This window comes from Antechinus flavipes, chromosome 4, assembly GCF_016432865.1.
Source record: "Antechinus flavipes isolate AdamAnt ecotype Samford, QLD, Australia chromosome 4, AdamAnt_v2, whole genome shotgun sequence".
In the NCBI taxonomy this organism is placed as follows: Eukaryota; Metazoa; Chordata; class Mammalia; order Dasyuromorphia; family Dasyuridae; genus Antechinus; species Antechinus flavipes.
The window spans coordinates 287,260,700-287,288,581 of NC_067401.1; the positions used below are offsets into that span (position 1 = coordinate 287,260,700).

The 27,882-nt window shown below is 35.1% G+C and overlaps 2 protein-coding genes and 1 long non-coding RNA gene across 5 annotated transcripts in view; 1 reads left to right on the forward strand and 2 right to left on the reverse strand.

Annotated features, from left to right (window-relative positions):
* AK9 (adenylate kinase 9) overlaps nucleotides 1-14,599 on the reverse strand; it is a 129,695-nt gene extending 115,096 nt beyond the window's left edge. Inside the window, exons 1-6 of the mRNA XM_051996726.1 lie at nucleotides 14,454-14,599; nucleotides 13,803-13,930; nucleotides 3,839-3,960; nucleotides 2,334-2,397; nucleotides 469-521; nucleotides 232-328 (exon numbers count right to left, since the gene is read on the reverse strand). Coding sequence (XP_051852686.1) covers nucleotides 232-328; nucleotides 469-521; nucleotides 2,334-2,397; nucleotides 3,839-3,960; nucleotides 13,803-13,930; nucleotides 14,454-14,599 — 610 coding nt within the window. The remainder of the gene's footprint in view (nucleotides 1-231; nucleotides 329-468; nucleotides 522-2,333; nucleotides 2,398-3,838; nucleotides 3,961-13,802; nucleotides 13,931-14,453) is intronic.
* Nucleotides 14,600-16,443: 1,844 nt separating this feature from the next.
* On the reverse strand, nucleotides 16,444-19,516 carry LOC127562084 (uncharacterized). Its single transcript, XR_007953605.1, has 2 exons — nucleotides 18,886-19,516; nucleotides 16,444-16,743 (listed from the first exon to the last, which is right to left on the reverse strand). It is a non-coding gene; the product is annotated as an uncharacterized LOC127562084 (long non-coding RNA).
* The window catches only part of FIG4 (FIG4 phosphoinositide 5-phosphatase), a 136,180-nt gene continuing 126,759 nt past the window's right edge, over nucleotides 18,462-27,882 (forward strand). The window contains exon 1 of one of the 3 annotated variants that reach the window (XM_051997531.1): nucleotides 18,462-18,754. In XM_051997531.1, coding sequence (XP_051853491.1) covers nucleotides 18,692-18,754 — 63 coding nt within the window. In that variant the 5' untranslated portion in view covers nucleotides 18,462-18,691. The remainder of the gene's footprint in view (nucleotides 18,755-27,882) is intronic. The other 2 variants (XM_051997530.1, XM_051997529.1) reach the window with 2 other exon arrangements.

Sequence of the window (27,882 nt, forward strand, 5' to 3'; positions counted from 1 at the left end):
AATCGGAACAGAAGTGAATGCAAAGGATAATGCTGTAAAAAATTACCCTGGCATGGGTTCTATCAATAAAAAGTTATTAAAAAAAAAGGTGGATAAGGACTTTAAATGCTCAACCTTGAAAGAGTTATTCAAGACTATCACATAGGACTGCTTCAACATTATATCTAAGGGATTAGATTAGAGATAAGGCAGTATAAATATAACTTAAGACGTGTGTAAAAATAAACATACCAAAGTGAATTACTTCCAGAGAGTGGAGCTTCTCCAATAAAATCCTTAAAACAAGTTCATCTGGAATACTTTGTCCTTTAATGAGCAAATCACTCAACTAGAAGCAATTAAAAATATGACACATTACTTTTCGATAAATCTGCATGTATATGTATATATATATTCTGTATATATGTGTATATATTCATGTATATATGTATATATTCTTCATTTATAAAAAAATTTACATTTATTTACCATAGCTCCAAGTTCACTTCCACTAGCAATATGTTCTTCCAAAAGTGGTAGTGCTAAAAAAAATCATACAAGAGAATTAACAAACATTAGAATTGTCAAAAAAGCACCATATACATCTGGGTATTGCATTGTTTTATGAATGGATTCAGTATAATTACATACGTGGGGTCAGTCAGGTTGTGCAGTGGACAGAGTGATAGGTCTGAAGTCAAGAAGACTCATCTTTCTGAGTTCAAAGCTCGCCTTAAATACCCTTTGATCCTGACCTAATCAGTGAATTTTGTTTGCCTCAGCTCCTTATCTATAAAATGAGCTAGAAAAGGAAATATCACACCACTCTTATATTTTTGCCAGGAAAACCCCAAATGGGATCATGAAGAATAGGACGCAGATGAAATGACTGAACAACAACAATACTTAAATATATCAAGATATTCCATATGTATTTATAGATCATTCATATATTATTATTAAAAAAACAACTGAAATGATTGGAAGAGATTCAAATTGTGCAAAGGTCCAGAAGGGAGAATTTCCACAGAAGGTATAAAACTATTAAGAGAACAAATATGAGCTGATAAGCTATCATGGGATAGTGCTATAATCTTGGACTCAGGATGGATAATACCTTTATAAATGACAGAATCCAATTACTACAAAATATTTAGTTAAACAATTAATATGTTTAAATTATATAGTTTTTCCTCCTCTTTCTCTTCTTCTTCTGTCTCTTTTTCAGTCCTTACCACAGTGAAGGAATATGCACTGATGAATATGGCTTTAATATCCTGTTTTAGAGTTACAAAGATTAAGATGATAAAACCTCTACACAAATCTTTACAAAAAATGTGATGATTGCATTTGGTGTCATGGTATCAATTTATTATTATTATTATTATTATTATTATTTTTGCTGAGGCAACTGGGGTTAAGTGACTTGCCTAGGGTAACCCAACTAGGAAGTATAAAGTTTCTAAGGCCGAATTTGAACCCAGCTCCTCCTGACTTCAGAGCTGGTGCTCTATCCACTGAACCACCTAGCTACCCCATGGTATCAATTTAATGAATAAATAGCATGCATGTAAGCATGGGAATAAAAACAGGGCTTTAAAAAGCGAAGAAATAGAAATCATAAGAAGTTAGAGATATTGGCATTTTTTAGCTAGGGGAAGGGAAGACTGAATGATAATTTTACACTTCAAGTCAATGAAAGACATATGTGGAAGAAACTGATAAGCTATTCCCATGTTGCATATTTCCATTACCTGAAGATAGAAGAAAAGGAAATGGAATTAAGATGCAGGATTTACTTACATGGTAGGATTATGATTTAGGCTTTAAGAATTCTGCTGGATGGTGAAGACCATTACATTCTAAAATATATTGCAAGGAGAGTTTCTTTAAAAAGAAAACTTTTTGAAAACTATCTGAGATAGTTTTGAATTATTGGTTTATAGAGCTGGAGGAAACTGAGAAAGAATACGCCTTTCACCTCTTTACTTGTAGGCAAAACCACATCCATCCAAAGCAGTCAAATTAAGATGGCAATCAATCCTTGCAATATTTACTAAGAAGAACTTTGTGTGTGTGTGTGTGTGTGTGTGTGTGTGTGTGTGTATGTGTGTGTGTATGTAAACTGTACTGAGAGCATAGGAAGATTCAAAGATAACTTATGACTAAGTTTTGGCCCTATTTTTTAAATAAAAATTTTAATATTAAAATAGAGTCCTTCCAGGACATAGCAATAAATGAAATGATCTCTTAAGATCTTTTCCAATGCTGAACTTCTACAAAAAAGAAATTAAGCAAAACAGGAGTATAAAATATATAATTTATATTATGATAGCAGTGTAGATAATATTTACCTTCAACAAGAGTACATTTCCATGTCTGTGATAGTTTTTGGGCTAATGTTGTCTTTCCAACGCCCTTTAAAATATATAAGTTAGTTTAAAATCATCACAACAGTCATGCAACAAATAAAAAAAAAATGAAATGCAAGCATTTGAATATTCTAACTTTTAAATCTTGTTTTCAATATTATAAGTATTAGAATTACTTCCAAACTTTTTTCCACATAGTATAATATATCAGTGTATTTTGAGTTGTATCTGCTTTAGAAAGCTAAAGGTAGGTTTGTTAGTCCGAGGTCGATGTATATTTTTAAAAAAATTAGATAACTGTATTTCTAAATAATTGGCTTCTTTTGCAATCCTATAGATTTTATTTTATGCATTTAATGAAAAATCATTCTTCTGAGTGGGGATATATAGGTTTCATCTGACATACTAGCAAATGAGTCATGTTAGAAAATGACACAGAACTATTATTGGGTTCATTATCCATATTCATATCACATACTGTGTTCATTAGCATATTTTCTCTCCTCCTGTTTTCACTTAAAGAAGACTTTCCAGGTTGGGGAGGAGGGGAGGAACAAGGATAGGAAAGGGAAGAACAATTTCTACTATCAAATTCTTCAAGCCTTTCTGTTTTTTCAGGGTGATAGGTAGATGACTGGGTTCTCAAATGTTAGGACAAACTCTGGCAGGTTGGTTTGTTTATTATTTGCAAATCAAGCTAATTAAATTAAGAGAAGGTTTTACCAGGTTGCCTTAAAAAGATGAAACTTTTAGCCTCAATGACTCTCTACTAAGTCTAAGACAGAGAGTGATCTGCATTAGTAGAGAAGTATACACACTCACATAATCATAGATGATTATAAATAATGATAATCTCATTAAATGTATCTCACTATTCCAAACTATTGAGATCTTCTTTGGATCCTGATTATGTCAATGAATTAACTATCCTTTTCACTTCCTCATAAGACAATATTTTTGATACAAATTGCAGGCATATCTTTGTCAAAGAGATTGATACAAATGTTGAACAGGAGAAGATTAAAAAAAAAAAAGAGCCTTTAAGATATTTCAGTTAGATATCGTTCTGCAGTTAATTGTTAATCTACTAGTTAACTCTCTCTGAGTATGATTGGACAATCAACTTTAAATCCACCTAAGTATACTATTCATTCATTCCATATTTTGTCCACTTTGTCCACTTAGATATCATGAGTCTGTCAAATATTTTACTGAAATCCATATCTATTAATTTATTTTTCACAAAACTCTAGTTTGTGAGTAAAACAAACTTTCCAAGTATTAAAATAAATTCTGAAAATGTGTTCTGTTTTAATTAGGGGATTTCTGACTGAATTCATATAAACAAACCTATAAGCAGTCTAAAAAAAACCAACCCAACAAAACCTATATGTTGCTTTCATGTTTATTAGCTAACTTCCACAGATTATGATACTGCAAAATAAACAATATATGCATCAGATGGAAATTTAGAAATGACAGCTTACTGGTTTTCCAAATATAATGATGCAGAGAGGTTTGGACAACATAAAGTTTTTCTCAGCTTCATCCTCATCAAATATATCCACAAAAGGTAATTTTTCTCCTTCTGGTTTTAAAGAATCCATTTCTAGGGGAAGAAACAACAAAGAACAATTAATTAGAATGGGATAGGGTATGAGGAGATTGAAAGTACATGGAGAGAAAAAAACTAATCAGAGGCTCTCTGAATCAGGATCATAAGACTTCATTAGATAACTGAGTAATAGTCAATAATTCACAGGATAATAAAACTAGGAAGCAAGGCAATAGGCCTTCTGTTTCATTCAGGCCTTTTGTTTCATTTGTTCTAAAGTCTGTCAGTTATCCACAAACATTTTTTAAGCACCTACTATGTTCTTGGCACTAAGCCAAGTGGGGGGATACAAAAAAGAAGCCAAAAAAAATTCTTATCTTCAAAGAATTTATGAACTATTGAGAGAAACAATAAGTAAACAAATACAAATAAGTTACATATGGGAAAAATAATAAATAATTAAAAGAGGAAGACACTACCAATCAATCAATAAACATTTATTAAGCACTTATTATGTACCAGGTGGGACAACTAGGTAGTACAGTGCCAGATCTGGAGTCAGGAAGACTCATCTTCTTGAGTTTAAATATAATCTCAGATACACACTTAGCTGCCTCCCCAAGATGTGCTAAAAAGGGACAAGGTACACCACTGATTTTCTGGGTCAGCCTTGGATGAGACAGGAAAAAAAAATACTAGATAGAAATAGACTGATAGAACAAGGGAGGGGATGAGTTGTTCTCATTGCCTGAATTTGCACATCAAACTGCCCAGGGAAAAGAGAAAGGGAGGGGAGAATGAGAAGAGCAAGAATCTCTAGAAAAGTGAGCACTAAGTGTTTAGTGATAAAATTATCCTTGAGTTAAGCAATACTTTTTGAAATAATAATTTAATTTTTTGCCTGGATACTCAAATTTAGTTTATCATTTTTATCTTTTAAGTCAGCAGGTATTTGTTAAGTACCTACCACATATTGGGCATTCTGCAAGTTGTTAAGGATAAAGATTTCCTGCCAATAAGGAGCTGGGGTTGGAGCAACATGTACACATAAGGAAGTATACAATGCATACACAGAAAATACAAGGCAATTTCTCAAGACAGGGAAAGAACAGAAAGGGGATCAGAAATAGCTTCTTGGAAAAGGTAGTACTTCATATGAGCTTTGAAGTGAATTAGAGACTCCAAGAGGTAGAGGACATGGGGAAGATAGAAGATAGCATGGAAGATTAAGATGGATGTCATGTATAGGGAAAAGCAAAATAGATCATTCTGGACAGAATGCAGATTGTTTGAAAGAGGTAATGTGAAATTTATCCAGAAAGAAAGGCTGAAGCCAGACTACAGAAGGTTTTAAATGATGAGCAGAGGAGCTAATTTTTATTCTGGAGGCCTAGGGGGAACAATTGAAAGCCTGAACTAAGAAGCAACAAAGGGATTTATATTGATGAATCTGTGGCAAAATGAAGGACAGTTACATCTCTGAAAACCATATTCCTTTTGATGGATCTGTGTTGGAAATCAAAGAACTCAGCAGGGTACTGAAGAGTGAGCTTAAAAGATTCTCTGGGAAATTTTAACAGCAAAGGAATGCAAAATTCAGAGCTGATAAGACAAGGAAGGCTCTTCTCTAGTCATAGGTCACAAAGCAAGTAGATATAAAGGATAGATATGATGGAGACCACTAAGTGGTACAATGAATAGAGTGCTAGGCCCAGAGTCAGGAAGGTAAGTTTAAATGTGCTTTCAGACATATGCTAGTTGTTAAGTCACAATTTCTATCAGCCTCAGTTTTCTCAACCATAAAATAGAGATCATTAAGAGTACCTAATTTCCAGGGTAGTTGTAAGATTCAAAAGGGATGACGTAAAACACTTAGCATAGTGCCTAGAACATAAGTACTCTATAAATGATAACTATTAATATTATTACTACTTCTATTAATGCTTTTTGTTGTTTTTTCCATCATATCTGGTTCTTGAATAATTCTTCTATCTTCATTCCTTTATATCCTAGCTGATCCTTTATATCCAATTCAGGATCATACATAAATACTCAATTTATTATTGATTGATCCTACTTAATTATTGATGATCCTATTTAAACTGAGTATATATGATGTAGTTATCCTCAGTTTAAATAGGATCATCAATAACACCTATATCCTGGAGTAGAGTTTCTTCAAATTTATATTATCCACCTGAAAAATTTTCATATGACTAGGTATAAACATATGTAAAATAGATATACAAGTCAAACATTTACTGATAATAAATCATAATTTTGTGACCTCCACATTCAGTTATGCAACTCTATATGGGATGATGGCCCACAGTTTAAGAAGATTAGTCATAGAGTGCAAGCTGTACCATTAATGGTATAGTTTACATGTGCTAAAAGTATAGTAAAAAGACTATGATGAGGACTATCACTTATATTACTTACTGGACTAACAAGAAGTCAGTGATTTGATTTCAACTAGTCAATGCGATAGGATTTAAGTTCTTTTAGGGAGTAGATTGTTTCATTTTTGTATCTTCAGTTCCTAGCACCATGCCTGGTACAAAATAATTATTTTTTAAAATTATTGTTAATTATTGGAATTGACTATTAAGAGTAGTGGCAAAACAGTTAACTTTTTTTTTAAAGTAGCTTTTTATTTACAAGTTATATGCATGGGTAATTTTACAGCATTGACAATTGCCAAACCGTTTGTTCTAATTTTTCCCCTCCTTCCCCCAACCCCCTCCCCTAGATGGCAGGATGACCAATACATGTTAAATATATTAGAGTATAAATTAAATACAAAATAAGTATACATATCTAAACCATTATTTTGCTGTAGAAAAAGAATCGGACTCCGAAATATTGTACAGTTAGCCTGTGAAGGAAATCAAAAATGAAGGTGGGCAAAAATATAGGTATTGGGAATTCAATGTAATGGTTTTTAGTCATCTCCCAGAGTTCTTTTGCTGGGTGTAGCTGGTTCAGTTCATTACTGCTCCATTAGAACTAATTTGGTTCATCTCATTGCTGAGGATGGCCAGGTCCATCAGAATTGATCATCATATAGTATTGTTGTTGAAGTATATAATGATCTCCTGATCCTGCTCATTTCACTCAGCATCAGTTCATGTAAGTCTCTTCAGGCCTTTCTGAAATCATCCTGTTGGTCGTTTCTTACAGAACAAGAATATTCCATATTATTCATGTACCACAATTTACCCAGCCATTCTCCAATTCATGGGCATCCACTCAGTTTCCAGTTTCTGGCCACTACAAACAGGGCTGCCACAAACATTCTGCACATATAGGTACCTTTCCCTTCTTTAGTATCTCTTTGGGATAGAGGCCCAATAGAAACACTGCTGGATCAAAGGGTACGCATAGTTTGATAACTTTTTGAGCATAGTTCCAAATCGCTCTCCAGAATGGCTGGATGTGTTCACAATTCCACCAATAATGTATTAGTGTCCTTCTTTTCCCACAACCCCTCCAACATTCCGCATTATTTTCCCCTGTCATTCTAGCCAGACTGACAGCTATGTAGTGGTATCTCAGAGTTGTCTTAATTCACATTTCTCTGATTAATAATGACTTGGAGCATCTTTTCATATAGCTAGATATAGCAAAACAGTTAACTATGAATAAATATTCATCTTGTTCTCCCACATATTTTGAGTGATAAACAGAAACATCAAAGACTTGTAAGTTTCTCTGATCATTCTAGGAAAAAATCACAGTCAGACAGAAAGCTCAGAAAGCCACCATTGCAGTCATTCTGAATTTGGAAGGCATATACGACATCAGAGACTGGGGGAGCAGTTAAAACTGAAGGACAGGAGCACAGAGAATTCTTAGGTGTACTCAAAACGGAGAAAAATAGGAAAAAACATAATCACTGCTCTAGATGGTACAGTGGATAGAACTCTGGAATTATTGTGAGTCACGATACATCTAGTTCTATGCTAAATTCCTAATTTTATTTTAATACTATACATATTACTTATCATTTTTGCCTGATTGTATACTTCTATACTGATAACTGTTATACTATTCATGACCTGTGATTGATGACAAGTTAAGTTAAAATAAACCCTGGGTCCATCTAGGTTTTGGAACATTAGCATGGAATAATGGACTTAGATCTCTTAACAGATTCCTGATGTCAAGTTATAGATATCCAATACCTAATACTCAGGAGAATAGCAATATTCAAAACCCTCTTGAGAATGCTACTTGAGATGTAAACTACTTTTTGAAGCATGGGGATGAGAGTGGGAAAAACAGGCAAAATACTATTACATAAACTGTCTGAATCAGTGTGAATTTCAGTGTCATCTAAAGATTTTAAAGTGCAGAGTATCCTCAGACACTGGTTACTAAATCTCTTGAAGATGGGGTGGTAGTAAGAAGGTTCAAGATTCAATTAGACATGATTGTCCTGAAGTCAGGGCAGAAAACTTCTTAAGAAGAAAATTAGCTGCATTGTTGGTGGAGTTGTGAACGAATCCAACCATTCTGGAGAGCAATCTGGAATTATGCCCAAAAAATTATCAAAATGTGCATATCCTTTGATCCAGCAGTGTTTCTATTGGGCTTATATCCCAAAGAAATACTAAAGAAGGGAAAGGGACCTGTATGTGCCAAAATGTTTGTAGCAGCCCTGTTTGTAGTGGCTAGAAACTGGAAAATGAATGGATGCCCATCAATTGGAGAATGGCTGGGTAAATTGTGGTATATGAATGTTATGGAATATTATTGTTCTGTAAGAAATGACCAGCAGGATGAATACAGAGAGGCTTGGAGAGACCTACATGAACTGATGCTAAGTGAAATGAGCAGAACCAGGAGATCATTATACACTTCGACAACGATATTGTATGAGGACATATTTTGATGGAAGTGGATTTCTTTGACAAAGAGACCTGAGTTTCAATTGATAAATGACGGACAAAAGCAGCTACACCCAAAGAAAGAACACTGGAAACGAATGTGAACTATCTGCATTTTTGTTTCTCTTCCGGATTATTTATACCTTCTGAATCCAATTCTCCCTATGCAACAAGAGAACTGTTCGGTTCTGCAAACATATATTGTATCTAGGATATACTGCAACATATCCAACATATAAAGGACTGCTTGCCATCTAGGGGAAGGGGTGGAGGGAGGGAGGGGAAAAAAAAATCGGAACAGAAATGAGTGTAAATATAATGTAATTATTAAATAAAAAAATAAAAAAAAAATAAAAAATTAAAAATTAAAAAAATTAAAAAAAAAAAAAAAAAAAAAAAAAGAAGAAAATTAGCATATTTATTAGCTAGGGAAGCTGGGGATGGTAAACAATTTTTAAAACAAATTAATTGTTTAATGTATGTATGAGACATATTGGGAGAGAAAAACCATGAGAAAGAAAAAAAAAAGGTGAAAATAGTGTGCGTTGATCCACATTCAGTATCCATAGGTATTTCTCTGGATGCGGATGATGTTCTCCATCCAAAGGTTGTTGGGATTGCCTTGATCACCAACTTGTTGAGGACAACCAAGTGTAATGACTGTGTATTTAAAATCAGTGGGAGTCAGGAATTCAGGTTAAAGGAAAAGTTTTCAATCTTTATTCTCAGTAGAGGTGAAGAAGGATTGCAATAGCAATATAGGCAGCTGTGACAGGAAGCCAGTTAGCAGAGGGGGATTGGAGATGAAAGGCCGTGGCAATGGCAATGAGAGCAGCTGTGTCAAGACACCAGCTAGCAGTCTCTCCTTCCGCTTCCCTTTCCCCTCCCCTGCCTCCACCCACCAAAAACGTCATTTCCTATACAACACATCAGGACTTGCACAAAGAGTGGGCGGGGCCATTCTTTCTCCAAGCATATATATTAATAGAGTATGGTCCAGTGACTATTTAGCCTCATGTGCTTGGGACCTCAGTGCATCAACTCAAGCCTTAGCCCCTTACATCTCCTGCTTTCTTTTATTTTAGAACACAGGTGGTCATGCCATCCCTGATTCCTCAGGGAGGTCAGAACCAAGTCTATCATAGTTGATCATTACAAAATCTTGTAGCTGTGTACAATGTTTTCCTGATTCTATCTGCTTCACTCAGCATCAGTTCATGTAAATCTTTCCAGGCTTTTCTAAAATCAGCCTGTTCATCATTTTTTTAGAACAATAATATTTCATTTCTTTCATATTGATAGTAAACAATTTTTAAAACCGTTGCTGCAAATTCAAGGGACTCACCATATCAAATTGAGAACCTTGGAAGTGTATCTATATAAATCTCTCTGGGGAACCAGCTGAACTCTGGATATGATATCCCACTGAAATACTACAGCGATAGGAAATTTATATGGAAAGCCTTAGTGGACCTATATTTGATGTTATTTATTCTCTGAAACCACTATATACTGAGATTGTAGTATGAGAATACTTAAAAAGATAATATTAGCAATATGTAATAAGTCTATGTATAACTTCTCAATGCTTGCCAAGCAGAGGGAGGGAAGTTGTTAAAATTCTTGCTGCATATGGAAATGATGCTAATCAAAGAAGCCTTTATACAGAAGAGCTAAAAAGGTTCAGATTCTCCCAAGTAAGGAGCAGGTTACTGGGTGAAAGCTTTTATCACAAAAAAGTTCATCTACTTAAGGATATAAGTTGATTCTCTATAAATGTTTTTGATTAACTGACGTCTACTATGATTTTAATTTCTCAGATTCCCATTGTATTATTTCAAAGAAAAATGTGCAAAGGGGGTCACCCATTCTATTCTAACTTTAGTGAAATTCCCCTGCTTAGCTAGAATTTTTTTAAGCCCACAACCTTCCATGACAACTTAGTTTTCCTGTTAGCACCTTCAATAACTCTATTAGGAAATAAATGATCTCTTCTTAATAGGATCAGAATCCCAGCCAAAGAGCTTGAGAAACACAGCTCTACAGAATGAATGCTCCTTCAAGTGTAAATATACAGGAGACAGAGAGAAGTAACCAAAGAACCCAGAACACCAAAGAATCCTTGTTTTAATTGTATCTTCTGATTTACTAAGTTTCTATTCTTGTCACATATAATTTATCTCTTTACATCTGCATAACTGTCAGCCAAGTTTTCAAAATATATTAGTATTGTTGATATTTCTATTTCCCCTTAAATATGCTATCTAATGCAGGACTTAGTGCCCTTAGTTGCTCTTCCACTTTTGCCACACCATCTAAGACACTGCATTTGGTCTTCCAGATCTTTAACTAGACCCCTATAGTTTACAAGAAAATTTGAATGTAGCCCAACTCTCTCAAATGAAGAGAAGGGAATTTGGTCAGAGAAGAACAGGAACATTTCTCTGGGGTTGATGGAAGAAAACAGAGGAAGAAAGCATTTTGAGGGAGGAGAGGACCAAAAGAGTCAAAAGGAGAAAATTCTTAAGGGCATAGGAAAAAGCTTTTGAAGACCACCTCATGGTTTGTGGGTAAATTGCTTTTTACAGTGGAAAATTTCCCCAAATCTTTCACTTCCCCAAATATTCCATTTCTACCACCCTTTTAATCACAGCTGTAAATTTTCTCTATGTAAAAGGGAAATAACTATACAGAGTTGGCCAGATTAACAGGAAACAAATTCTCCTATGAAATGATAGAGAACAATGGTTCTTATTGGCTGGTCCTAGATTTATGTCATCACTTCTAAGACATCCTTGTCCGTTCAATACTGGTGCTAAGAGCAATTCCATAAAACTTGATAAAGAAGCAGGACGATCTATTTAAATCAATAATTCAAAATTTATGAATTGGGACAGTTAGGTGGCGCAGTGAATAGAGCACTGAAGTCAGTAGGACCTGAGTTCAAATATGGTCTCAGACACTTAACACTTGCTAGCAGTGTGACCCTGGGCAAGTCACTTAACCCCAAAATTGCCACAGGGGGATAAAAAAGAAAGTTTATGGATTAAATCAGTTTAGGTGAACTAAACATGATCAACATATCACCAGATTTCAGAAGAGTCCTCAGAGATAATATAATTTATTCGCTTAAATATAAAACATCTCTCTTAAGGCTCTTAAAATATAAGATCAACAGAAGAGGAAACCTTTAACTCAGGTACTGCCATTTCTTCTTGGTCACTCAATGTTTAATTCAGTGTTCTTCTAACCACTAAAATCATTATGGCATAACAAGTAGACTTATAACATATTTTTACTTGAGAATCCCATAATTGCAAAAAGGTATTATCGTGACAAAAGCTTCCTTGAATAAGCCTTAAATTTATGTAATTTAGCCTTACAATAGTATATGCAGCAGGATATGTTGCATCACAAGAGCTGGTAACAGAAAATTATTGCTGTAATACTAGTATCCTTCATTTTGCTGCAAAAACTGTACTGATATATCCTACTATAGTTTATGATGTTACATTTCTGGAAAATTTTAATATTGATTTATTTTCTATTTTGTGTGCTTGTGTATCTTGTCCAGGCGGATCCAGAAAAACCAGGCACAGTTTTTATTATGAAAACAATATAAGGTTTATAATTCATATTTACATAGAAAAGTAGAGAACTTTGTAATTTAGTGTAGTCATGCCCCACTCAAATCATTCATGACTAGTTCCACAAAAACACACCTCCCCTTCCCCACTAGCAAATTTAATTGAACCAGTGTTTAAAATATATTTTTATTTTCCCCAGTTACATGTAAAACAATTTTTCAAACTTTTGTTTTTAAAAAAAATTGAGTTCCAGATTCTTCCCCTTGAGAATGTGAGGTTGTGTGCAAAACATTTCCATAAGTCACGTTGCAAAAGAAAATATAAATCTCCCCCCCAAAAAAAAACTTCAAGAAAAAAAGTTTAAAAATATATGAAGCAGTGTTATGGACTAAATGACTAAATAATTATTTTGCAACAAAGCTATAAATGAATATACATTTCATCTATAAAATCCTTAAAAATGTCTTTTTTAATAGAGACCTGAGACCATAATAGGATGGAGTTGGATGAGTATTGGGATGTAAATAGTCTGGATATACTAATAGACCCTACATACAAAAGTTGTTGAATTGACCTGACATACAGGTTAATTATGAGAAAAGCTGGCAACAGAATGGGGAAATTGTGTGTGTGTGTGTCTGTGTGTGTGTCTGTGTGTGTATATGTATAAGAAGCTGAAGGTATCTTAGGGAATGGGAAGAGGGGTTAAACCTTTCCTCCTAGCCAATAACCTCCATTTAATCATTTAGCTAATAATAATACTTTCTGCAGGTGAGTTTAGCTGTAATTTCTCAAAAATCTTTTTAAAAAAAATTTCATTCATAGTTGGGAAAGGTACAATTCTTTAGACGAATACAACCATGGAAAACTACTGAATTCTAGTGTAGAAAGGAGAAATAACTAAGTGAAACTTGAGAATTCAGGAGCTCAATCCTGCCTCAGTTTTCAAGAAACTGAAAGTACAGGGTTACTAAAGGCACAGTAACTTTGAATATATAGAAGCTGAAATAAAACTCTGTGAAAAGTTTTCCTCTCTCATGTTCTTTATTATGTTTAGAAACAGCTATATAGAAAAAATAACTTGATGTCTATGTTATAAATAAGGTAAACTATTAATGAGGACCTTACAAACATGTACTTGCTTGTATCATTTCAGTTCAAGTAGAAAAACATTGTTTAAACTTGCTTATTATGTATAAGTCACTGAGCTAAATGCTGAACTGAAACAATTTCTCTCCTCAAGGAGCTTATAATGTACTTCACAGATTTCTGTGATATTAAATATGCCTATGTCAATAGCAGGAAGCAGGACCCAGCTGGTGCTAGCGAAGAAAACTTCACTTTGAAATGAAGCTTGGTTAAAATGTATTAATAAAGTTATTATTTCTTGGTCCAAGCAATTAAAAGTGGAAAATACCTTTATTAATTTTTATTTCACGATATGTTTCACTGAGAAGGAAGCAATGTTGGAGTAGCAGAAAGAATATAGGTTTGGGAGACATTAGCCTAGTATTCAAGACTCGACCTGCTTTTTGACCTCGGACACTTCCACATTTTACAAAATGTACAATCATTGACCAAGTTATTTGTTCCAAAAGTTTATTGAATGCAATTGGACTTCAAAATTCCTATAACATAGGGAAATGTGACTTTATTTACAAAAAAGGGGAAGCTCAGAGGGGTGCCTTAAACGTGGGACTCTCCTGCAAGGGGAGGAAGGAAGGCAGAGGCTGCTGGATCATAGTATTTGGAACTGAAGGGGCTCTTAAAAATCATTTAGGCCAATCCTAATTGTTCATTGTTCAGATAAGGAAAGTGATGCCCAGAAATGAAGAATGAGTTGTGCAAAGTAACTCATAGTAAGTAAGCATCAGAGTCCGCATTCGAACTCTACTCCTGACTGCAAGACCAGAGCTGCAATTTACCACACAAGCGTGCTATCTAGCTTCACGAAGGAGATGAATGGGGAAGAAGATAGGAAAAGGGGAAGGCGACAGGGTTTGTATGCGTGTGTGTGTGTGTGTGTGTGTGTGGTCTCTAAGGTTCTTCCAGGAAGAATGGTACTTACCACTTCTCTGCAGGTTCTACTGCTTTCAGTTGTCCAGGCCGGTTGCACCTCGCGCCGCAACCACCTGCAAGATATGTTTTTAGTCGTTGCCTTAGAAACCAGAGGGCGGGCCCTGCACGCCCTGGGGAAAGTAGGGGCTCGCGCATCCTCGAGTCCAGGACGGGGCGGGGCCCGGACGAGCTTTGTCTCTCTACTGGGACGGGAGAAGGAACTGGGACTGGGAGTTGGATTTAACTCCTTCCCCGATAGGGACAGATTTAGCCTGGGAAGGGATTGCAGTTTTGATGCGTGCGGAGCGTACATGAAAGAAGGATTGATGGGTCTCAGAAGGGATGCGCGCACAAGCACATACAGAATTGCACGCACACATAGGTCCCCTGATCTAGATAGGTTTTTAAAAACGAGATATTTGTAAAGCTCTTTGTAAACTTTAAAGCGCTTCATAGTTGCCAGTAGCTGTTATTCCTGTAGAAGTAAATGCTAGGTGCTGAGGTCCGAGGAGGAGGTGAATTAAAATTCTACCTCATTTTCTTTTCCAGGTACTCATATAGTGCATATCACTTGCTTTAGCAAGAGAAATGTTTCTATTCTTTTATTTTCCACTTCCCAGTGAATAATTGGGCTTCAATGTTTATTTAAAGCATTAATTGTCCTTTAGGAGTCTATTCTTCTGTTGCTGAACTAATCTTATGCCCAGATCATCACTGCTCTGCTAAAAATCCTTCAGTTATCTAATGAATAAAATTCAGTGACATGGTATTCAAAGGCTTACAAGATCTGATACCACTTCACCTTTTTAGGTTTATATTGCCCTATTTATCACTACTACTCACTTTGTCTCCAATTGGACTATTTGCTATTCGCCATTGAAAACTTGCATTTTCCATTTCTATGCTTTTATTCATACTTTAAGTATGAAAAGGTAGGTAGCTCTCCAGTATCCATACTGTTTGAATTTTATCCATTTTATGTATGGAACAGATATAAATTTATCAGACTTAATTTCCAATATAGGCAGCTAATTGGCAGAATGGATAGAATGTTGGGCCTGGAATTAGGAAAACTCATATTCCTAAGTTCAAATTTGGCCACTGGGCAAGTCAAGTCACTTAATCCTATTTGTCTCAGTACCTCATCTGTAAAATGAACTGGAAAAGGAAATGGTAAACCACTACAGTATCTTTGACAAGAAAATCTCAAATAAAGTTAATAAAGAATTACACATGACTGAAACAATTCAACCACTATAATTTTCAAATAGATAGTCAAAGCATGTGAACAGTTTTAAAAATTATCATTATGGCTTTTTATTTACAAGATATATGCATGGGTAATTTTTCAGTGTTGACAATTGCAAAACCTTTTGTTCCAATTTTTCCCCTTCTTCCCCCCCCTCCCCTCCCCCAGATGACAGGCAGACCAATACATGTTAAATATGTTAAAGTATATGTGAAATACAATATGTATACATATCTATGCAGTTATTTTGCCACACAAGAAGAATCGGACTTTGAAATAATGTACAATTAACCTGTTAAGGAAATAAAAAATGGAGGTGGACAAAAACAGAGGGATTGGAAATGCTATGTAATGTTAACAAACAGTTTTCAAGGGAAAAAATCCAAAATATCAGCAACCATATTTTTTAAAATCCTCTAATTCAATAATAGAGACCTGGAATGCAGTCTGGCACTAACTAGGCATATGCCAACATTTCACACTTTGTGAACTCTGAAAATAAATGACCAAAAAATTATTGAGATTATGCAATCATGGTTAACTCTAAAAATACTAAAGAGAATACTAAAGAGCTTACACAAGTTATCAAAACTACAGTTAATTCTTAAAAATACCAAAGAACTGACACAAATTATAACTCTAAGAAATGAAATCAAACAAAAACATAAAACTCAAGAGCTAAGAATGGTCAAATACAAAAAGCCTTCTTTATTCTCTTAAAGGAGGGAAACTAAGCACACATGCCAGCACCTTCTCTTGATCTGTTTTAATGTGGGCAAATCTCAGTACATTTACCAATGGCTATTCAGTGAGCTGTAGCTCTCATAATGCTGATTAACAACAACAAAAAAAAAAAATGAGAAAAGCTTGATTCACAACAGGGCTTCTTGACTGGAATGTGGTTTCTACAAGTATTTGTCTGAGTTCAGGAACCAGTTGGTGCTGGTATGAAACAATTCTGGGATTTTGCTGTAGTTGAGTTCATCCAGAGGGTGAGCTCAAAGGATCATTGACCACTTCTGGGTTTTTCCTCTGGAAAACAGGGTGTCTTCTAAAAATAAAAAGAGAAGAGTAAAAAGGAGAGTGGTCTTGGCATGGGAATTCTAACAACTACATATCAACATAACTTTAAAATGAGTATGTTTTAGACATAAAAAGTTAAGCAGTAAGAAAATTAATGGTGCAGGGAAGAAATTACCTGTCAGTTGTGAGGATAGGGAAAGAATTCATGACCAGATAAAAGATAAAGAGGGAAATAATTCATGACCATCTAAAGGTTAGAGAGGGCACAGGAGGTAAGATGGATAATTTTAATTATATAAAATTTAAAAGCTTCTGTACAAAGAAAACCAATAAGCTAAAATTAGAAGAAAAGTAGGAAAACTGTTAAAAAAAATCTTTGCAGCAAATTTCTCTGAAAAAGATTACATTTCTAAAATGTATAGGGAATTGAGCCAAATTAACATTAAGAGCTATTCTCCAATTGACAATTGGTCAAAGGATATAAGCAGTTTTCAGAAGAAATCAAAGCTATTAATAGTTATATGAAAATTGCTCTAAATGCTTTTATTGATAAGACTTACAAATTAAAATAAATTTGAGATACCTCCTCACACTGCTCAGATTGGCTAAGATGATAGAAAAGGGAAATGATTAATGTTGGAAATTATGTGGGAAAATAGCTTCATTAACACCCAGCTTCTTATTTATGGTTCAGGCCCACATATGGGGTCTCACAACTGAATGTGGGAGTTGCAAAATTATGATTATCAGTGAATGTTTGATTTGTATTTTATATACCTATATACCTGTGGTCACATAAAAATTTCTAGGGTGAAAAAGAGTGATTAGTTTAAAAAAATTTAAGAAGCACTGCACTGATTGCAGTTAGTGGAGCTGTGAATTAGTCCAACCATTCTGGAAAGCAATTTGAAACTATATCTGAAAATTTATGAAACTCTTACCTTTAACCTTACAATGCTGCTTCTAGGTCTATATGCCAGAGACTAAAAAGATAAAGGACTTATATATGGCAAAATATTTATAGCAACTTTCTGTCTCTTTCTCTGTCTCTCTCTGTCTCTCTTTCTCTGTCTCTCTGTCTCTCTCTCTCTCTCTAGCTTTCTCTCTTTTCTTCTTCTTCTTTTCTTCTTCTTCTTTTCTCCTTCTCCTTCTCCTTCTCCTTCTCCTTCTCCTCCCTCTCCCTCCCCCTCTCCTATCTTTTCCTCTTCCTCTCCCTCTCGCTCTCTCTCTCTCCCTCTAGTGTGTGCGCGCGTGTATATATTTTGGCAAAGAATTAAAAGCTGAGGGGATGCCCATCAATTGGTGAATGGTTGAACGAGTTATTATATACGAATGTAGTGGAACACTATTGTGTTGTAAGAAATGATGACGGGGACAAGGCCTCAAGCTGAAGAATACTACTACCTACTCCAGTATCTGTGCCCCGAAAAACCCCAAAAGACTTTTTGAAGGGTCAGACATAACTAAAACTACTAACAACACTTGTGGAGTCATTCAAAACATATTTCCCTAATAGGCCAAGTTGAATTCAAGCCTTAAAAATTCATTTTTCAATGAGAACTCATGACATGAAAATGATAAATAACAACTACGACTCTGGAGAAAATACCAAACTCCCTTCTCCCAAATAAATGGAATCTCTCTCCCACACACGCTGTTCAAAGAAATCCAACCAATCGACAAGCACGATAGAAGAGTAGCCAATCACCGATCACCATATCCCTCCCACGCTCCCGTTTCCCTTAAGAAAGATGGCGCTGCCCACCTCAGGGCTCTCTCTGTCGCCCAGCTCTTGCCCGGATCGGGGCGGAGCCGTACTGTCCAAAGTGATCCGGAAGTAGCGCCGCTGTCACTCCAAGCACCCACCGACCTGGGGTGGGATGCCCACTTTGACCCCTTCTCAGTCTGGTGCTCTCGACTGAAGGCTCGACGTGCCTGCTTTTGTCCTCTTTCGTCCCCCCACCAACCCCGCCAGCATGCCCACCGCGGCCCCCATCATCAGCTCGGTCCAAAAGCTGGTGCTCTATGAGACTAGAGCTGTGAGTAGTGACCACGCGCTGGACCACCCGGGACGTGGGGTGAGGGGTGGGACCGGACGTCCACTCCAACTGAGGAGGATGGAGCCAGGCAAAAGGCCCGTGTTCGAATCCTATCTCTACTGCTTACTTACCTCTGTGACTTTGGGAAAGTGACTCCCTCGTCCTCGGAGCTTCCCATTCTTAAGGATAGAGGTTTAGGGCAGGGAGAGATGCCAGAATCCATCTCGACCAGTCCTTTAATATTACAGATGAGGAAACTGAGGCCTAGAGATAGTAAGTGTTTTGTAAAGGATTCAAGTTGGTAGAAGTAGGATTTGAACTCGAGTCTCCGACTCCAAAGGCAGCTCTCTTTCTACGGCTTAGGGTTATGCTCTATAATTTCAGAGTCCCTTCTAAGTCAAAATCTTATGATTTTAAGTTTCCTTTCCTCTTCTTCCTTAATCTCAGATAACAGTCGTGGGGAAGTCAACCTTCCTCTGTTCTGTTTTATGTTCAAAGTGAAAACTTTGACTTAGGACTTTCTTCTGAACTTGAAACTATATGTTTGGGCTTTAAAATATTATGATTGAGGGTCTTTGGCCCAATACAGTGAGAAGAATATTGCATTTTTTAAGTCCTGATTGTTTTTTCAAATATTTATTAAATCTGGAGTATACTGGCAACAATGAATAAACATACAAAGGCTGCTCACTGCACCCAAAGAAATTGCTCATGTGATTTTAAAAATTCATTTACAATTCACATAGGAATAAAGGTGGGAAATCCGTGAACCCGTGGAACATGAATATGGAACCTGAAAGCCATGAAAATGTTTCTATTAGGTCTTGCAAACTTGAAACTTTCTACTTGGGCTTTATGCTTAAATACCATTATGAGAAAATATCATTATTTATTTGGACTGTGTTGGCCGCAGTGGCTGACTTTTTTCTTTCCTATTATGGTTGTTTGAAAATATTATGATTGGTGTTTAGTTGGATTTTGCTAGTCGCAATAGCTGATTTTTTTTCTATCCCCTTTTGTTTTGTCTTTATTTAATTTCCCAGTATTTTTGTGTGAATAAAATAGTTCAATTTTATTTGCATTATTTAAATATTTTCCTTGCATCTTCTTTGGGACAAAATGTGTAAAACAAAACATTTTAATTCCTTAAAAGGGAGGTGAAACATTTTACAGGTAGAATATGTTTTTCAGGGGCTAATGGGACGTTGGCAAAACCTTGTGGATTTGTGTTGACTTGGAAATATTTACATTTTGTTTACTTAAGTATTTTGAAAATTAAGTCAACTCACAATTTCTCTTTCTCAATTGAAGCATGTTGGTTGTAATGATTGTTGTTCAATGTAAAATATTAAGGTATATTACAGATTGCTTATTGTCTAACAAAACTTAATTGTATATTGGAATCTTGTTATAACACTTTTATATATCTTAGGACTGAGTATATAGTACAGATTGTACCTTTTCCAAGGAAGTCTACTTTGGGCACAGCAGAAGTTTATACACTCATAAACGAATTATGTGGCATGAACTCCTAGAATAGCATTACAGTGAATTTCCCAACATATTTAAAAATTTAGATAATGCTAAATGGATTTCATTGAAAACTCGACTAGATCCTGGGCAAAAGATGCAATAGTTAAATATACTTTGTTGATTAAAAAAAAATAAAACAAACAAACCTTTAGCTAGTACCCCACAGTAAGAGGATTATTGACATTTATTTGTTTGTTTATATTGATTGGAGCATTAATGCTTCTTTGTGTTTTTAATATTATGGTATTGTGGTCATTGAAGAAATTGTTTTATTTTGCATCAGTTCATATTGGTCTTTCCAGGTTTCTCTGAATTCATGTTCTTTATATCTTAAAATACAAAAATATTCTATTACATTTTTGTACCACAAATTATTGTTATTCCCAAGTTAAAGGATACTCACTTTGTTTCCAGATTTTTGATAACAAAAAAAGTATTGTTAAAAACATTATTATATATGTAAGACTTTTCCTTCTGTCTTTGGCCTCCCTGGGGATTATGCTTCATTGTGGTGATTAGTGGGTGAGAAAAGGCCATCAAAAATGACAATTACAGATCACTGGAGAGAAAAATAGATTTTTTGTTTATTGAAAGTAATTTAATTTTTTCATTGATATTTTGGCCTTTTTATTGTAAACATGATTTTTTAGCCTAGCTTCTCCTTATTTGAATTGGGTACTTATAAAAAGCTTCACTGCTAGACTGCCTCAGTGTCCATGCTTTGGGAAATAGTCTTCACTGGCTTAGGTCCCTGTCCTTAGTACTCTTGGTGGGGCAGGACCAATCCAAGTGAAGTTTTATTCTCCTTTCTTTTTGACCTACTCCAGATAAACACATTTCTCTTAACTCCTCCCCCAGTTTTTCCTTTGTGGTTCCTCTTTTTCTGTTTTAGCAGGACTAAATCAGCACCAGAAAATTTTGTAAAAGAGTAAAAAAAGTAATTCTGGTCAGAGTTCTTGTAGCCTTGGTAGTTCCTTAACCTAGGCTTGGGCCTCCAAACAGAAGGCAGCAGGTTTTTCTGTCCCTCTCTGCTTATTTCTCAGCAACTTGTGATCGATGGCTTGGGGTTAGGAATTCCCCAAAATTCTCTACATCAGGGTAGGAGGAAAGAGATCCCAATATGGCCTTCAGGTACAAATCTGCAGGTCAGCTTGTGTTCCTCTTGGGAATGTGTAGGATTGTGGGAAAAGGATATTGAGTGAGTGCCTTAAGGATTAAAATTATCCAGTATTGGTTTGTAAGGATTTTACCCTGTTGTTCCCTCTTCGTTGTATGGGTTTAGCCATTAGTTACTTACATCTGGTCCATGATTTCTCTTTTTGGAGGGTTAGAGAGTTAAAGGAATTTGGAGAAAGTGCCTGAGCTGCCATGTTATTTGGAAGTCATGTATCATAATGTTGAACGAGTATTTCTGGTGACAAATAATAACTCACATATATGTAAAACACTTTAAAGGTTGCAAAACTCTTCACAATTCAAGCAACAAATCAAAATTTATTGTTTGTCAGAACAGCCCTATGAATTCAATTCTGGAAGCATTCCTTCCTGAAACTTTGTGCAAGTTCTTGATTTAATTGAAATTTATGAACCAGATGTTTCAAGTTGACAGTGATTTCTCTAGGAGAAATATTTTTTAAAAAGCAACTCTTATCATAGTATGCATTTCATTTGGAGACTTGGTTTAGGAATGGGGTGGGGAACTTTTAATTATGATTGAATTAGGTTACAAGTTTTACAACTGATCTCCATGCTGAAAAAAGTCATATTCCTGAGGGGACTTTTACAATTGGAGTTGCTGTATGTTATAATAGAAAGAATGCTAGATGTATCCCACACTTGAATCTAATTCTAGCACTGATATGTGTGTGTGTGTGTGTGTGTGTGTGAGAATTGTTAATTCCTGTAACTTTAAATCAGTCACTTTAATCTCTCTGTGCTTCAGTTTTCTCATCTATTTTTTTTTTTTTTAAAGGTGTTGGACTTTAAGCTCCTTTTGTTAGAACAGAATCTATGATCCCATGAATCTACATTTGGTTATTAACTCCATGACCACTGATTTTAATTTGCACAGTGTTTCTTACATAGCACTGTAATATCTAAGATCAGATATCTTTTAAAAAGACAAAAATGTCTTTTGAACCCCTTTCTTATCTTTCCATTCTTCATACACATCATTATTTAGCATATACTCCACCAACATACAGCCAACAACACTGGCCTTCTTGTGGTTCTTTTTACATGCCATTCCATTTCCCCACTTAGTACCTTTTTATTGGTTGTCTTCCATGCCTGGAATGTTCCCTTAACTTACCTTTGCCTCCTGTGTTCTTTAACTTTCTTCAAGACTCAGCTTAGGACTCACCTACAGAAAGTTTTTCTTGATCCTCCCCCATTGCTAGTGATCTTCCTCTGAGATTACTTTTCATCTATTCTGAAAAATAGCTTGTATGTAATTTTTTGCATGTTATTTCTCCCAATTAGAATGTGAGATCCTTGAGGGACATACCTGTCTCTTTACCTTTTTTTGTATTCCTTACTTTTAGTATCATCCCTGTTACATAGTCAGTGCTTAATAAATACTTTTTGCCTGATTTATTTGCTGCTAGCATATACTTGGCCATTGTTGGAGTAAAATACTACAAGGTGATGTGGTATGTGAATTCCTGGAGCTTAACACTTAATCCTGCTAGAGTTATCCTGTCTGTGTCTTAAGGAAATGTTGTGGTATCTCATGAATTCCTTAAGGGAGTGTGCATATGTATGTGCCTGTGCACATGCACATTGTCAAGGTGAGAAATCATTGATTATACTGAGGCAAGTTAACACAGATATTTGAGGATGAAACCTGTTCTGTAGTAGTTTGCCAAAACTTCACTGAATGAGCTAGAAAACATAAGGATTTGGAGAATACTTTGGATAGCATATAACATCAGAATTCAGATGGGACTCAGGTTGATGACAACTTGATTCCACGTCTGTAACCTATTCCTCCTCTTGGTCACAATGGTTCTTTTTTCAGTTTTGGTATTGATTGTACTGACAGTCTCTGTTTTAGTATTGGCACTGTCTTCACTGTCTTCAGCATTGACTCTACTCTTTCCTAAATTTAATTCTATTCATCAGGCTCTTCTTAAGTACAAGGCACTGAATATGAAGAATCTTGGTATAGCTGGTCATTAGAGTTAGGGGAGGGGAGCAGTGTGAGATAATTCTAGAAAGGTGGAACAGAAAGCTGATTATGAAAGCTTTTAAATATCAAACTAAGGAGTTTGTATCTTAGAGCAAGGGAAGTTGTTTTTTTGAACAAGGGAATGAAGTTATTAGACCTCTGTTGAAGAATGATTTGGGGAGCTGTGTGGGACTTGGATTGTATAAGAGAGAGACTGAAAGTAGGAAATCTAATTAGTAGGCCATTGTAATAGTCTAGAGAAGTAAAGAGGGGCCTAATCTAGAATAATCGTTGAGTAGCAACAAAGGGACAGATGTAAGGTAGAAATGATCACTGTTTCACCCAGCTGGTTGTGTAAGGATCAGATGAGAGAATGAAGAGGGCTAAACAAAAAATAAAGAACTACCAATACTATTTAGAGGAAGGGCTTGTCTTCTGTATTTTTAGCCCAGAAGAATATTCTCAAAGTAGGTTTTGAAAAGTATTTGGAAAGGAGAGATGGGGGCAACTGATGGCACAGTGGACAGAGCACTGGCCCTAGAGTTAGGAAGACTTAAGTTCAAGTCAGACACGACTTTCTAGCTGTGTGATCTTGGGCAAGTCATTTAACTCCAGTTACTTTGGGAAAAAAATAACAAACAAAACCAGCAACAGTTTCCTCCATCCCCCCCAGAAAACAAACAAATAAACAAACCCAAACCTCCCCCCCCCAAAAAATGGAGAGATGGATACTAATTTCATAATTCAATTAAAACATAATTTAATTGTAATAATGTGTGGTAATTAATAGAGAAAGAAGTATGATATAGTAGGTAGAGAACTAGTTTAGGAATCATACACTCTTTTTTTGAGGCCTGTATCTCAGTTGAGTTCTGTATAACCTTGTTCAAGTTCCTTAACTTTTCAGTGTCCAAAAGAACTGATACTGTAAGGTGTAGAGTAATATTATAAACATGGCAGAAATAGTCCTTTAAGTGGAGCTCCCTACACCAATGAAATTGCTTGGTTAAAAAAAAGGATATTATTTACATAGCATCTATTATGTGCCAAGCATTGTGTTAAGAATTTTACAAATAAGATCCTCATAACAACATTGTGAAGGAGGCACAGTTATCCTTATTATACAATTGAGGCAAAGCAGAGTTACCTAAAGTCACTGAGTAAGTATCTGAGGTGGTATTTGACTCCTGATCCATTACTCTATCCACTTGGACATTTAGTTGCTTAAAAAAGGAGAAATAATAGCTTATAGTAATGTAACACTTTAAAGTTGATAAAATACTTTCCTATAAAAGTTCTGTGAGGTAGATAGTATAAGGAATATTATCTCCATTTTAAGTTCAGGTCTACTGAGCACAAATCTGGTGGTAGGTGTCAGGATATAAAATGATATCAGTGCTAATCCCTGTTTTCACATAGGCTAATAATAATTTTTTAAAAAAAAGGTCATTTATATAGGACTTCAAAGTTTTTGAAATATTTAAAAAAAATTTATTTCCCAAATTAAACAGTTAATTGATGTTATTCAAATAACACAAAAATAAATTTCTAGGCATGTGCTGTGGTTAATACACATTCTACTTAGTTTGTTCATCATACCTTTTTAGCTTCAGTATGGTGATCATTGGTGCTTAAAATGAAGACTTCGGGGTATTCACCAGGTTATCTCAGTCATTTGGTGAACTGGAAGCTGCAATCACAAATGAAATAGCAAACAATAACCTAGACATGCTATGTGTGTTATTTTTGTTGTTTAATCATTTTGGTTTTCTTGGTAAAGATATTGGAGTGTTTTGCTTATTTCTATCCCCAGCTCATTTTATAGATGAACAGCTAGTTAGTGTCTAAGGGAAGATTTGAATTCAATCTATCGATTCAGACATTAGTTGAACTAATGTCAGCACTCCATCCATCTGTCTAAATGTCTGTCTTTTTATCTGCGTGTTTGTCCATCTATCCATCCATTTATTCATCTATCTGTCTATCCTCCAAATATCTGCCATCTTTTAGTGAATGAAATAGGACTGTGGTTATAATCTTTATCCAACAATTTAGACATTTATTGAATTCATACATTGTCTCAATTGGTGTGCAAAACACCAGGAGGATGACAAGTAAATAAGGACTCTACTATGAATCCTAATGTGTGTTTGATTGCCTGTGTATGTTACAAAGAAATACAAATTGCTGAGGAAGTTCAGGTGACAGAAAGATTACTTCCAGCTCAGGGATGGTGAAGTGGGCTCAGGTTTTATGGGGGAATTGACTTTATTGAAAATTTGACTTAATGACTTATTAAAAACTTCAGACTTTTGAAAGGATGCATTCTAATTGTAAATGGGGGTTCACTCTGAATAACATTAAATTATTAAGGAGACTAATTAAAAAAAATGCGACAGATCAGAGTTTATACATTTAGATATATTCCCCAAAAAGTTACTGTTTAAGGTCCTCACTGGAAAGCTACACAAATAATTATGACATTGCTCAAAATATTTTTGGGACTCTTTTGGAATTGCTTTTTGAGTCAGTTGAGAACCAAGGGAAAAAAAAAATAATCCTGTTGCTTTACTGTAAACAAGTAATTATTTCTAATTAAAAAGTCACCTTAATAGAATATTCACTTTATTCATTAGGCTTAGTTCATTTTATTCATTAAGTTTTACCCTTTATACTGAGTTGTGTAAATTGATTTGATTTAATTCATTTTCAAATGATAAAGATTTGCTACTACTGAATGCTACCACATTCAAAGCAAGGTGCTCCAGATTTTGAAGGCAACACCATCACTGGAATAAATGTGTGGTCTCCCAAGTTGTCATCACCCTGCTACCTGTCCTGAGTCTACTTTTGATCCCCGTTCCCAAGTGTTTGTTGTCTTGATACATTAATTGAGCCAATTGTATCCTCTCAGTCCTAAAATAGTTTTAATTTTCACTTTCCACTATGAAATATCTAAAAATATGAAATATATATTATTTATTAGCTATCAATAACAACTCCTACAGAGAAATCATTAAAAACTTTGGGCTGGATGGAAGAGGGGGAAAATTCTAGGAAAAGCTAATTCAGGGCAATTCTAAACCCAGAGAATCTGAGATCTTTGGTATATAATATTAAATCTAAAGTGACTAGGTGTGAAAAATTAGTCACAGAGTTCTTGCTAAAGAATAGATAAAACAGTTCAGAGGCAATAAAACTTTTATGAAAAAAGTGCCAAACATGAAGTTTCTTGAACACCAGAGGGCAGTAGAGACATTTGTCTTGGGTGTTCAAAACACACTTCTCTTCCCAGCAGCATAAATTGGCTAAATCCACACGAGGTCGCTGTCATCCATGATAAATGTTTAGTATAGAAATTCCATGCAAGGAAAAAGCTTTGTGGAACAAAATTTACAGATATGCAAATTCATACCTATTTCTCAAAGCCTCTCTCCTCAGATTTTTTTCTGACAGTAGATGAGATCTTTCACCTCACCATTTGTAAAGTGTCTATATATGGAAGGAACTAATATGACTCCCTATATTGTCTTCTAAAAGCCAATGAGGTTGTAGAGAGAGCATGCCTAATGCTAATTCGTGCTGATGTTATTTTTAAAGTAGTTATAACACCAAATTTTACTCATGAGCTTCCCTCATCTGTTTTAAACCCTGATATTCTTGCAAATTATTGTTTTTAACTCTCCAAGTGAAAGAAAGTAGGTTAATATTGAACATAATTGGTTATGCTCTTCTGGGAGATAACTCCACTATTTTCTACTACTTAGAAAATATATTCTTCCTCAAATCTCGTCACTATTAGAGCCACATCTAATTTTTGTTCTTCTTGCCTTTCTCTATAAGAGCCTTAAGAATTAAGTCTTTCTAATAACTTCAATATTGGAAAGTAGGTCTATTTACTCTAATCAACAGAGAATTTCTTGTTTAGCAAGAGCAGGAATTTGGAGTTCTGGGAAATAAAACCAGAGAAGACAATGTTTTACTTAAGCAAGTTGCATATTAGTTACTTTGTTAGTATGGTAATGTTCATACTAGGGTTTTAAAGTTAGAAAGGACCAATTAGGTCTATTAGTCTAATGCTATCATTTTCAGAGAAAGAACATGAGGAACAAAGGGATAAAACAATTTCCTCAAGGTGACAAAGGTTTTAAGTGGCAGAATTGAGATTTGAACCTAGGTCCTATAATTTCAAATCCAGGTTCTTTCTGCTATATCATGCTATGTCAGTTTAGAATAATATCTGCTGGGTAAATGGAATTTTCATAAGATTTCATCTGGCTCCTGAAATATCATCATAGTGATCAGAAATTCATCTCTTCTTGCAGTATTTCAAAAATGCTTGGAGTTCTTTAAGCTGACATAGAAAACAAATCTGGCTTTTTTTAAATTTAAAATATTCAAGTAAATTGAATATAATTAATACAAG